The 14,416-nt window shown below is 38.6% G+C and overlaps 1 protein-coding gene across 1 annotated transcript in view; it reads right to left on the reverse strand.

Annotated features, from left to right (window-relative positions):
- LOC101149786 (notch receptor 2) overlaps positions 1–14,416 on the reverse strand; it is a 160,939-nt gene that overhangs the window by 65,799 nt on the left and 80,724 nt on the right. Inside the window, exon 5 of the mRNA XM_055355264.2 lies at positions 9,520–9,642. Coding sequence (XP_055211239.2) covers positions 9,520–9,642 — 123 coding nt within the window. The remainder of the gene's footprint in view (positions 1–9,519; positions 9,643–14,416) is intronic.

The following is a 14,416-nucleotide window of genomic DNA, read 5'->3' on the forward strand; positions in this document are numbered from 1 at the left end:
GCCTCAAGGGCAACTCTACATTAAGGTGTACAACTTCCTTCTTTGACTGAAACCTGAGTTTTCCCTAAAGACACCAGCCCAGTCAGCCCTCTGCGGTAGAGCTCCTGCAGTCCTCCTCTTCTAAACACTGCCACTGACAGGAAACTAGGGGAGAAAGAGCAGGTTTTCTTTTTATTCCCCAACGTCACTACTAACCTCAGCAGTAAAAACATATGCACTGAGTTATTTCTAGGTTCCAGATGATACGTGCTTTACATTGATTGTCAACTATAGTCTTCATATATAATTAGTCTAATTTTACAGATTTAGTACAAACTTGGTACACACTGAAGAAAAATACTGAAGTATCTTAGAAAGGTAAGAAGAGCTGTGAATTTGGAGATGAGGTTGGGCTAGGAACAACTGGAAAATTTAATGCTGTAATTCATTCATTCGTTTATCTAAAATATATATATGTACACATACACACACACGCACACAAACACAATGTGCCAGGCTCTGACTATACACAATGGGATTATAATGGTGAACAAAACAGCCATGGCTTCTGCCTGCAGAACTTACAAATAGCAGATTTATAACCAAACAAACAATGATGACACAGAGTGATAGGTGCTTTCATAGATACCTATTGCCTTGGGAGTACAGAGTAGGGAGAATAGAGAGGAACTATAGAATGAAACTTTTAAGAGAAGGCCTGGGAGGAGCGTGCCAGGTTGTGAAAGAGGGGAGAAGTGTGTGAGGGGGTGTGTAGAGAAAGGGTGGAGTGCGGAGTATTTCAGGCAGAAAGCATAGGCTTGAGTTGAAGAGACAGCATGGTTCATTTGCGGCAATGAAAAAAAATTCTTGTGGTTGAATTATAAGAAATGCATTAGGGGAGTGCAGAGAGGTGTGGCTGGAGAGGGAGTTACATGCACAGCCTTGGGACTAAATCCAAAGACAAGGAGGACCCATTGAAGTGTTTCCAGCAAAGAAATGACTCGATCCAATGCGTGTTTCAGAAAGTCCACTCTGCTGCAGCGAGGAGAACGGACTGAACTCCACCTCACCCCTCCAGGTCAACAAAAACTTCAAGAACTGCAGAGTCCAGGCTCCTGTGGCCACTATAGCAATGAGAAATACTGCAGTGCCTCTGGGGCAGATTCCGGAGGCAGCAGCACTGAAAAGCATCCAGGCTCAGCCACTGGGTGGACTGCCATGGAGGCTGGGCCAGTACTGGGCATTCAGAAAGCTGACCCCCGCCACAGAGAAGAAAGCGGTGCCAAGCTTTGGTCTCCTGCTAGGAGGCCCCACTCTCTGGCTCTCCCCACCTTAGGCTGCTGGGTTGCTGAGCCAGTTTACATAAAAGCCCCTCACTGCACCAGGAGGAAAAACTAGCGCAGCCAGGTTGAGAGTGAGGGGATCCAGGGAACACCCACCTCCCCTGTCTATGGGCAGGCAGTTACTCTGCTCAGAATGAGTAAAATGGAAAAAAACAACATGGCACCTATTAAAAGATTCTACAACATAAAACATGGAGAATGTAATGCTTAAGATATTGATGAAAAGCACACTGGGAAAATTATTCACTTACAGGAGCTAATACATTTTAGAAAGAACTGCTCCTGTACACTCAAGACATTTAGACATGTTTATGTTCTACAAAGAAATAAAAAATAATATAGGACATTAGTCTCTGATCAAAGGGGCTGAGAGGCAGGCAGAAGAAGCTATAAAGGACTGACCTGACAATGAAGAAATATTAGTCAGTGTTATAAAGAAGAACCTTAAGAGAGCTCTCACAGAACACAAAACAAAAAATGAACAGATTAAAAATCAAGAGAGATTTTAGCTTTGCAGAAGAAAGAATGAAGACCTAATTGCAAAGATAATAGGTTTTCCTGACAACTCTACAACAAATGAAAAAGAGGGCAGGGAGCCCAGTGTTACTTATGAAAAAGAAGAAACACTCAACTGGCATTGCATTTCCCTAGAATAGTAACCAGAAGACACAAAGGAACAATGTCTAAGAATTTGATGAGATTAATTCATGACCCAAGAATTTGATATCTAGTCAAGATACAACTTGTGTATGAAGGCAACTAAATCAAAAGACATTTTTTGACTAACCAAATGGGTCCAACATGTAACTCCTCTGAAATAAAATTATTCAAAGATACTTATTCAGCTAAAATGTTAATGAAAATAAGGAACTCAGAAATGAAAATGTTGTGACATAATTGCACTGGTAGTTAACACAAAACAAGTAGCACATACAACTAAGTTGAAAATATTATAAATTGGGTTATAAAATTGTAAATATCAAGAATAATTTTAAAGAATATGTATATGTTTATAAATTTGATAACAATAATATAAATATTGAAACCCAGATTATTTATACAAAGTCTAGTGAGTGAAAGCTATGAGAAGTATGCTAATTCCTCATCTTCGAGAGAAAGAAATCAATAAATACTTTCTAATTTCTGACATTAAAAGTAGATAGATGAATTGAAGTCCTTTAAAAATTAAAAAAAAAGACATAGTATAATATAAATTATCACATCATGGTCTGTCGTTCTCGTGGACCAATTTCCTCTTCCTAGAATGACAAGCACGTGGCTTATGTTCTCGCTCTTTCCTCTCCTGTCTCGCATGAAATCAACATCTGGGTTGAGGACCAGTAAGGTCATCTGAGTCAAGAGTTCTTACTTTTCTCAACCTTACAGACCTCCGCATCCATTCCATATCACAAGCACGCTCACATTCTACACCTCTGTTACAAGACACTCATTGTTCTAGTCCAAGATCTCAAACTTGGTACTTCCACTCTCTGACTATAACTTTCCCATCTTCTTCCTTTCCCATTCCCAGCAGACATCTTACCTAAAGTATTCCCCACTAAAAACTGTAAGAGTAAACCCCTCCCAATACTCCACTTCATTAGCCAACGCCCTTTGAGCTGCCTTACTCTTAGCGTAGCCAAGCTCTATGGTCAATGAGATGAATAAAGTTTCTGTCTCCCATAACCCTGTGTTGTGTCTCTCTCGCTCTTCCTTTTCAGTTGTGCAAAATCTTACATAGTGATCTAAACCCATTTTGCCCCTTCCTCCTCCCCAAAGCCTACTTTTTCCTTTAACTTTCTCAATCTAGCTTCTTAGTCTTGTTTGTATTAAAACTGTATTTCAGAAAATTTCTAATGACTCAAATATTCTAATGAATATTTTCCAGTTATCATTTATATTTGAGTCTCCTGGTTGTCAGTTATTAATAACCATGGTTTGTTAAAATCAGTCCTGGGAATGTCAAAATAAGTAAGAGCAGTTTCCTGCCTTCCAGAGGCTGATAGTCTCTTAGGCAAGCTGAGCACATAACGCAGTAAGAGAAGTAAAATATTACAGGAGCTGCCACCAAGGCGTGTAGAGTTGAGTTCAGGGCAAGCTTCTAAGGCTGTACCCTTTAACTTGAGGATGCTATCATGGCCGAGCTCTCTTCCCACCTCTCAAACCTCCCCTTTTCTCACTTTCCTTCTTTGGATACCCTTCCTCATCCATTTTCCGAAGTGTGGATGTTTCTCGTACTTCGGGTCCAAACCCTCTGTTCTTATCACTCCATCCAATTTCCCTCACAGACTTGACACATTCCGTGGTAACCCTGAGTCTCTCGTCCCTGCCTGTATTCTGAGCTCCTGGGTCTTACTGCTGCATGTTTTTCACTTGGAAAACTCATCTCCAACTTACCATCATTTCTACCCTATTTCTCCTTCTCTGTCAACAGTTCCCATCCATTACTCAGACTCAAAACAGAAGTTCACTCTTCTCGATCACCTTCCTTACCCCACCAAGTACTTAGATGCTTCCCCATTCCCACCATTGTTTCTTTCAAATTCACATTCACACACACCTTCTGCTTCCTAGTGTGGTTATGTGTGGACTTTCTTATGTCTTCCTAGTCAATTTTACCACTCTTAAAATAGGAATTTTTTCTTTGTGTCTCTTACAGTATCTAGCATAATATATTCCATGTAGTAGTTGTTCAATAAATATCTGTAAGTAGGTCCAATAGATAAATTATTGAACCTACTAACAACCATTCCATGGGGGCTTAGAGAGCCATGAAGTTAAACTGGATCGTGCCTGTAACATAGCCAAGGCTACACCCTGAGTCATGGACTGCAGGGCAGGAAAGATCCTGCCTGCAGTCTCACCTCCTGCATGTGGGGCTAGACTATCCACTCATCCTTGTTTCCACCAACAGCGCCACTAATCAACTCTGGGACATCTGGGGCAAGGGTGCTTCAGGTTAGCACTGTGGCAGTCTGCCCAACTGATAGGAAACCGAATTTGGGGTGAGGAGGTAGAATTCAGAGAACAGGCTTATTATACTCCTCACAATCAGGCTTACAGCAGAAAAATTGAAATGTGAGACATATTTTCCCATTCCTCCATGTAGAATATAAAAGAGAGCAGCTTTGAAGTACCATATATAATTAAGTAGTTTTCTCTCTCAATCAAAAAACCTCCATCCCTATAGTCCTAAAAAAAAAAGTAGAAAAATGGTTGTGAGAAAAGCCTCACTCTAGAGAATAATTCATCACCAGCTAGAGGCTAGACTGAGACAGGAAGATCTAGCTCAAAATAAAAGCACCATCATGAAAATCTCCATTCCCAGACACAAGGAGCTCATGCACCACCTCTGGCAAATGTACTTGCCAACTCACACCAAACATTTTTACTGAATTGGGAGCACCGACAGCAATGAAAACCTCCCCCAGCTCTTGAGGCTCATCATGCTGTAAAGGAGAGCTGAGAGAAAGTGTGGTCAGTTTTCTTTGACTCATATCCACCTAACTTCCATTGTTCACTTCTGCTTCATGTCCCAGAGCACTATTCCAAGCCCACGCTGAAATTACATTTCTGGATTAATAACAAGCACAAGAAAATAAATCACATCTGTCCCAGAAGTGAGCCCAAAGTCAAAAGCAGCCACAGAGGAATTTGTGAGTTGAGCTTAGGGTCAACTTTAATTCTGAAGGAAATGAACCTTTAAAAAGAAAATTCAAACAACAGTCTATGTAGACAAAACATTAATCTACACTGCTCTAATAAATTTTGGGCCCTTTAAAACCCTTTTTTCCTTAAATGGATATCTGCCAGAGCAGAACTTCTCTGATAAGATGGCCTGAGGCCAAATACAGTATAATAAAGACATTTGTGCTCTATCTTCATCCAACCATCAGGTCTACTTCTATTTCCTAAAGGAACATCCAGTATTCAGGCTTATCCCTATAAGACAATTCCTATAAAGAAGTAAATCATCTCCCCACACCCACTCCCTAAGACCAATTTCTCTTTTCCATCTGAGCTTAAGCTAGTCCACAAGAGTGGTAGTTTTTGAAGGCACAAACAAACACTAATTAGACAGCCACAGTAGGTAAAAACGCCTGCAGTGGGGTATATAACACAGTTCTGCCCACAGGCCATGGGGAAACCATCTATTCCTCTACTTCAGGGCTAGAATAGATGCTTCTACAAAGCAGCAGCAATGGTAATACCTACAGACCATCTTTGCATCTGAAGTAATGCTGTCCAACTGAAATACAATGAGAGTAACAGATATAATTTCAAATTTTCCAGTGGCTACTAAAATATTTAATGGTAAAAAGGAATAGGGGAAATTAATTTTAATATTATGTTATATTTAATTCAATGTACCAAAATGTATTATTTCAGCATCTAATCAATATTTAAACATTATTAAAAAGATATCTTTTTTTCCATACGAAGTTCTTTTTTTTTTTTGAGACAGGTTCTTGGTCTCACTCTGTCCCCCAGGGTGGAATGTGCAGTGGAGTGATTAGCCTCCCAAGTGACCAGGACTACAGGTGCACGCCACCACACCCAGCTAATTTTGTATTTTTTGTAGAGACAGGGTTTTGCCATGTTACGCAGGCTGTTCTCAAACTCCTGGGCCCAAGAGATCCATTCATCTCAGCTTCCCAAAGTGCTGGGATTAGAGGCATGAGCCACTGTGCCCAGCCATACTAAGTCTTGAAAATCAGTTATTTGACAATTACAACATATCTCAATTCACATTAGCCATATTTCAGATGCTCAATAGCAAGATGAAACTAGGGGCCACCATATAGAATAGGATGAATTTAGAATGTTTAGCATAATAGCTGTTTGCAGAACAAATGAAAAAATAAACTTTATTGCATTTTTGATTATTTCAATATCCCAAGAAAGAGATAACAGCAAATAAAGGCTTCTGAGAAAAGGAGGCTGACAAATTTACCCTAAATCAAACCATGAATAGAGCTGGAATTTATGCTCATCTTGAAGTGTAGAACTTGCTACAAAACACCAAGCCTTTTATGTACATGTAGTTACAAAACAAAGCCGTAACTATCAGGTTCTTCTCATTAAAAGCATGGCAAATTTCCAAATCTCCATTTATTTAAAATTAATGCCTATCTTTTTTCAGCCATATAGTCTTATCCATTCTTTTTCAAATAGCTGGCAACTTCATTTCCTTCATTTTCTCACCTCACTACTCCAACCCCTCCTTTTTCATTTTGTCAAAAGCCAGACCAAATAGTTAATGCTTCAAGTCTACAGCTGGAAATTGTAAAAGGAATTCTGAACAAAGTTGCAATAGGCTCTTAGGTATAGTGAAAACGCATCAGACTGAATCTAAAGCATACACATAATGTTAACTTCTAACCTCAAAATAACCAGCTAGGTTCTTAAAAAGGGAAAACACATGGAATAAATCACCAAATCTCAGGATAATGAAATTTTCAGTCTATTAAAAAACACCCCAAGTTCTTAAAATAAAACAAGATAATTTACAAAATCAATTTTATATAGAAAAAAGACTACAGATTTGAGCACAGATTTGGAGTTCAACAAGCCTAGATTCAAACCCTAACCCAACCACTACGGGTCTTGGGCAAATTATTTAACCCTCTTGAATACGCATCATCATCTGAAAAAAGGATATTTAAACTCTATCTCTAATACAGTTATTGCAAAGATTACACAGATAAAACATTGTAATTAGCACAGTATTTGGATGCTAATAAACATTAGTTAACTCCTACTAGATTCCTGCTCCATTCACTTCTTTGTGTAACACAGAAAAGACTAATCTGAATTTATACATCTAATATCAGTAGAAACAGAAGCCCTATGACACAAAATTTTCCTTCTGTTTTTCTCTTTACAATAGGATAGGGGCTGGGATGGTAAACAGCTCAGCTACATGCTACTGAGAACAAAGGTCTGTAAGGAGTGCTAGTAACTGCTGTCATCAATAGTCCAACCGTCCCCATAACTCGGTACATCCCTCACATCAAGCATATAATATCAATACAAACGTGGTAAGTGTTATCACAGGGGAATACATGGGGTACTAAGGGAGTCCAGAGTAGAACATTTAGCTCAGCCTGGAGCGAGATCAGGGAAGCCTTCCTGAAGCAGGTAACCACTCGATCTGAGCTAGGCATGCCAAAAATGATGAGAAAAATGGGGGAGGAGTGGAGAAGAAAACCCTAGAGAAAAGGAATGGTGTCAATGAAGACACAGGATGTGAAGCACTATGCAGTATGTACAGGAAAACTGTGAGCAGAGAACTGCTAGGGTATGCTGCTAGATGCATGAGAAGGAGACTGGGGAAGCAGACAGAGCTGAAGCCATGAAAGGCTTCATATAACAGAAGAATGATCTTAGACTTTCTCCTGTTGATGATGGGCAGGGCAAAAACAAGGCTTCTCACTGGGAATCAAAGAATTGGCATGAGTGAAGAAGAAAACCTGTGATGAATAACAAAAAAAAAACTGAAGGTCACTCTAAATGACAGACAGCAAATCAAAAGAAATAAAACTGCCACATTAAACTTATCCATGATCTCCACCACCCTTTTTGGAAAACATAAAAACAGAAACATCTTATAAAGACTTCTAGCGAAAAGAGGCATTTATTAAATGTCCTGGGATAAGAAATTTGAATAAAAAAATCATTTCACTGGGGAAGTTTTCCCCAAGAGCAGGCCTTCCTAATTAATATCAAAGCAAGAAACCAAGTGTAGTATCAAACAAAAACCAGCAACAATATTACAATGTTGTTTAATCTTCACTGGCATCAGAAGCCTCAGTACTACACAGTTACTTTCCCACAGAGCAAGGGAGAGATCAGAATGTGGTCAAGTTCTTAACAAGTATCTCATCCTGTCCAATACTGTAAGGATCATTAAAAAGAGAAAAAAAACACAAATTTTTCCAGTTACTATATGTCATGTAATTAACTTTACAGTAATTTTTTAAGTTGAAAAAATAGCCTCTGAAAAGCCTATCATAGAAAAATGGCAAAAACTAGAAGAGAGAATGTGACAAAAAGTACAGAGGGTTAGAAGTGAAGTTCTAGGATCAAGACACCATGAAGAAATTCTAGGGGAAGTCCCAATTCTAGGACAACCTGGTGGGAAAGTATTAAAAGGGACAGTTTGGGAATTAAAAGCAGAAATGTTTGGCCTCCCCAGTAAGTCCTGTGATTGAGTTTTTAAATGCTTTTCATCTTTTTCTATTCATAGTCTATAGCTCTAAAGAGTATTGTAAATAATTAGATGCTACAGATAAGGAAAAGTAATTCAGAGACACTAAAGAATACCAGGTAGTAATGGCTGCACTTCAACATTAAGATTCTTTGTAGGAGATAGCCCACTACCGGTACTGTAATTTTTTCTTATAATACTAACTTCCTGTTGGGTTTCCACATTAAATTAATTTCTCTCAAAAAGGCCCAGCTCTTAGTCCCTTAATCAGTTCTTAATTGTCTCTACTTTCAGTAGATAAACAGACATAAAGAGAAATTAGAACCAAATGTCTGCATAAATCACTCAACCTGCCAAAGACTACATGAGAAACTTCCAAGAGGCTGTAAAATTAAGCAAGACTACCCTTCTAATGTTAGAGGCAGAAAAAACTATTTTTGTTCGTGTACAAAAAGGGATAGAAGAAAAAAACAAATGTAGGATGCGTATCATAAAAATAATGTCATTAAGAGTACCTGCCTAACACTTTGCCTAGTTATAGAACATGACATTAAGATGGCACAGATCTCTGTCCGTGAACAAACAGGCTCTGAACTCTGGTAGCCTGTACAATTTATTTTAGCATTTCAGGAAATTTTTCCTCTTTAATATTTATTAAGCATCTACTATGTTCCAGGTAATGTCCTGCTTTTCCCAGATAATAAGCTTACAGTAATGCTCTTCTCTCATATCTGCCACAGCATCTAGCATGGTGCTGGGTTCAGAGTTGCTGCCTAATAATACCTGTGAAAATATGTCTTTGAGTGAACATAGGAAAATGTATGAGGTTAGTACAATAAGCAATGATCTAGCATGGAGATCCTGCTCAGTTCACATACTGGTTCCAGAGCAGGCCTAAGATATTTGTTACTGATATTTTAAAAAAACAGTCTGCCTCTGGTTACCAATCCATATCCCATTCTGGTGGATTCTCCACACTGTACATACCTGTCCATTGTGGGGGACAGCGGCAGTTGTAAGTGTTGACCCCATCCACACAAACCCCTCCATTCTGACACCTGTGGTTAGGGCAGTCATCAATATTCCTCTCACAGGTGCTCCCTTCAAAACCTGGCAAATGAAGAACAAACGAAAATGATGAAATCTCATACAGAAGAAACGACCTGCTCTGTTCCCACAGAACATGGTTATTAGAATAGACCCGCTTCATGACTTCAGTTCAACAGCTGCTCACCCAGGACTCACCATATGAAAAATCCCCAATTCTCTGTCTTCTCTGGCCTCAAGCATAGCTAGACAGTGAAAGTGACTCATTGTGCCAATGGCATGCCTTCATAGTTACCTCACAAGTATTTCAAAATGTTTTCATGAAATAAAATCCCAGGGATGATAAATGTCTACTTGGGACAGAGATATTCAAGGGTTCTAAAAAAACAGGGTATTGGATTTTCCCCAGCTCCATACCAGACTAATGGGAAGAACAGATAAAATATTACCTAATTAAATTTAAGTTCCTTTTATTTTTTTCTTTGAATGATTGCTAGGCGGCCTCCAAGCCAGGTGGGGAAGGGAGTGGGGGAGGATATAGGAAAAATATTGAACTTAAAGTATGAAGATATGGATCAAGTCCCAATCTCACCACCTGCAAGCTATTCGTACATGGTAAGCGAAAGCTCTGCATCAACTTCCTCACCTGTAAAAAATGAGGCTAATTCCACTTGCCTATCCTGTCTTTCTAATTATAAGTGCCACATCATGAGTAAAGTGCTACACAAATGTTAAAAGGTATCTGAAAATTGGGTGGCATTATTACTAACTAAGCTTACCAGCACTTCAAATTCATCAGGCTCTTCTCTAAACTTACAGAATTGCTTCCTTCCTCTTGACTTTTTCTTTTATGAAAAATGAAACTAGTACACCAAACTTCACTCTAACTGCCCACAGTGTGGTCCTTTGTAGTTTATATGTTGGGCCTCTTACTTTCTCTTTCCTTGCTACCAAACTCCTGAGCTAATTAAATAGAAGACTACCAGCTTCTATTCTAAACATTCTCCTATTTGAAATATAGTATGATTACATATTTGGCTTCCTCGAAATATCCCTTAAGATTCCTCTCTCTCACTCAAAATACTTATTGGGACTTACATTAGGCACTGGTGATACAGCAGTGAGTCCCTGCTTTTGTGGCATTTACAGCCTTGTGAGTGGGACACACATCAATCACACTTTGCTTTATTCCTTACCATAAGTTACTGTGGCATTCTACATCTGCTCTGCTACACTGGAACATGGCTGATTTCTCTAAATACAATGGCAGTCATACAAATAAGTATAAACTGAGTGACCAAAAACATTAGCCAAAAATCACTCCATGGAAGACAGAAATCACTGAAGGCTTTATTGAAGGAAATTATATTTCTCCAAGTATTGGGTACTCAGTCCATTCAAGCAGATGAATCACTAAAGAAGCCTGAAAAAGACTATGAAAATTTACTCAAATTTCAAAAATGTATCATATTACTCATATCTCATATTACTCATACAGAAATATGAGTCTTACAAATAGACCAATGAGCCAGAAAATGATGAGCCATTGAAGCCCACCCCTACAGAATCTATGGGATCTACTAGGTCCTTGAATAAGAACTAGGGTCTTTGCCCCTAGTCTGGTGCTCTTGATGAAGATATTCTTTGGAAAATTTAAAGACATGGTTTTAGATTGTTGGGGAAAATGGGGCCCCTGGCCTACAACTGCTAAACTTGAGAGGTCTGGTGGTGTAGTAGAATGTCAATGATCATCGTCCCCTAACTCGATCTCTCTGATGAGTAAGACTAAATACAGTTGACTAGGGTGTCAGGGAGGTAGTAAAGCCCTTGTAGCTCAACTATAAGGAATAGAAACTGTGACTGTAACTTTATATTAGCCAATGTTACAACTAACTGAATTCACCAACCACAGACAAGAAAGCAGAAGCATTTCAGCAGAACCACAACAGAAAAGAAATAAAGTGTTTTCTTTTTATAACTGATTGACTATTGTTGAGGTACTTTTTCCCTGTCAATAGGTAGATAGGTAGGTAAGAAGGGAGGTAGGTAAGACAGTTATTTCATGGCTAAAAGCATGGCTTCTGGGGCCAAACTGTCTAGGCTCAACTCTCAGCATTGCCATGCAATAGCTGAGTGAATATGGGCAATATACTTAAACTTTCTTGGGGAATTAACAGGACCCACCTTAAATGGTTATTGTAAAGATTAAACGAATTAGATAAAAACAGCACTTAATTCAACAAATGGTCCTGGGACAACTAAATATCCACATGTAAAAGAATCAAGTTAGACTCCCTCCTCGCACATAAAAATTAACTCAAAATGGATCAGAGACCTAAAGGTAGGTGGTAAAATTATAAATCACTTAGAAATAGTAAATCTTTGTAAAGTGGGATAAGCAAAGTTTTCACAAATATGACTGAAAGCACAAGCAACAAAAGAAAAAATAAATTGTATTTCATCAAGTTAAAAACATTTGGGCTGAAAAGTATATCATCAAGAATGTGAAAAGACAGCATATAGAATGACAGAAAATATCTGCAAATCATATTATCTGATAAGAGACTTGTATTTAGGATATATTTTTTAAAAACTATTACAGTTCAATATTAAAAAGATAAACCAATTATAAAGTAGGTAAAGGATCTGAACAGACATTCTCCAAAGAAGATACATAATGACTAATAAGTATATGAAAAGATGTTGAAAATCATCAACCATCAGGGAAATGTATATCAAAACCACAATGAGATAAACACTTCACATTACGGATGAATATAATAAAAAAGACAGACAATAACAACTGTTGATGAGGATGTGGAGAAACTGGAATTCTCATACACTCCTGGTTGGAATGTAAAATAATGTACCCACTTCAGAACAGTCTGACAGTTCCTGAAAAGGTTAAACAGCATTACCATCTGATGCAGCAATTCTGCTCCTAGGTATATATCCAAGAAATATGAAGATAAATGTCCACCAAAAAATTATACAAGAATGTTCATAACAGAATTATTGATAATACTCAAAAAGTAGAAGCAAATCAAATGTCAATCAACTGATGATGGATAAATAAAATGATAAAATGTGGTAAATCCATATGATAAAATATTATTCAGCCATGAAAAGGCACAGAGTACTGATAAATGCTACCACATCAATGAACTTTGAAAACCTCATGCTAAGTGAAAGAAGCTGTCATAAATTACTACATGCTGCATGTTTCCATTTGTATGAAATGTCCAGAAGAGGCAAATAAAGACAGAAAGTAGACTAGTAGTTGCCTAGGGCTGGGAGGGAGTTAGGAGGAATGGAGAGTAATTGATAATGGGTAAAGGGTTTCTTCTTATGTATAAAAATATTCTAGAATTGACTGTGGTGATGGTTACTCCTATCTACTAAAATTACTGAATTGTGTACTTTTTTAAGAAGTAAATTGTATGGTATATAAATTATATCTCAAAGCTATTGTATTAAGGGAAAAAGCACTAAACACAGTGCCTTACACATATTAGCTAATATCATTATTTGTCAGTGGTATTATAGCATTTGTTAGAGATTATCTACTCTAATCCTTTTATGTTACAGATGAGGAAGTTGAGAGCCACATGGCTGACTTGACCAAGATTAAACGGCTAGTAAGTAGGAATAAGTACTGAAACAGAAACTTTACCCAATTGCAGTCCATATGTTTTCTGGGATCCCGGAGTTCCCTTTCAACAATGTAAAATACAAACTTAGGTCAAAAGTTCCCATGTCTGAGAAAACTCAAGCCAAATCAGTTCTCCTCCAAAGTTGACAGGATTTATGCTTTAAAAATAGAGATACAGAATTCTCTTTGGAAAGATCTACCAAATTCTTGTAAGAAACAGTCTACCCAAAGTAGGGGAAAGGCTATATGAAAAGTTACAAGGCACTTCTTAAAAATATATCTTAAGTTTTTAGGGAAAGGTAAACAGACAAGTTTCCAGACCCGTGGGTGGAATGGATGTAGCAGATTCACTGAGAGGCTCACAGTGCCGTACTAAAGGGAGTCTACTGCTTAAAGCCAATTCACATCCTTAAAAGGTCAAATGGAGAGAAATTAAACTTGGGAGAAGCGTTTTAAGACTGTGCTGTTACAAAACCTCGGGCCACTTAACTGATTAATCATGGCAATGAGGGCAGGGACCAGAAAAGAGTCTTTAGAACCTGTCATCCCCACACAGAAGAGCAACTTTCAGGGAAACACCTTATCTTTCCATTTTCAGACCCCGGGAGGTGTGAGGGTGGAAAGGCTAGGTAGAGAAGAGAGCAGAAAGGAGATGAGATGACACAACCAGGATTCTCCGAAGCTGGGCTTGAAGTCCTCAAGAAAAACTCCCATGAACAAGGAAGAAAGAATGAAGAAAAAAACAGGGATACCTGGAACTGGACAAAAGTAAAAAGATAGAAGGATACTTTTTTTCCCCCAGAAGAAGTCTATCACAAAAGCAAACCTGCAAATATACGATCAGTATAACACCCAAGAAAATGACACATGCGGCCGGGCATGGTGGCTCATGCCTGGAATCCCAGCACTTTGAGAAGCCGAGGCAGGTGGATCACCTGAGATCAGGAGTTCGAGGCCAACCTGACCAACATGGTGAAACCCCATCTCTACTAAAAATACAAAAATTAGCTGAGCATGGTGGCAGGCACCTGGAGTCCCAGCTACTCAGTCCCAGGCTGAGACATGAGAATAGCTTGAACCCGGGAGGTGGAGGTTGCAGTGAGCCGAGATAGCGCCATTGCACTCCAGCCTGGGAGAAAGAGTGATGCTCCGTCTCAAAAAAAAAAAAAAAAAAAAAGAAAAGAA

The sequence above is a fragment of the Gorilla gorilla genome, chromosome 1 (assembly GCF_029281585.2).
Source record: "Gorilla gorilla gorilla isolate KB3781 chromosome 1, NHGRI_mGorGor1-v2.1_pri, whole genome shotgun sequence".
Classification (NCBI taxonomy): domain Eukaryota; kingdom Metazoa; phylum Chordata; class Mammalia; order Primates; family Hominidae; genus Gorilla; species Gorilla gorilla.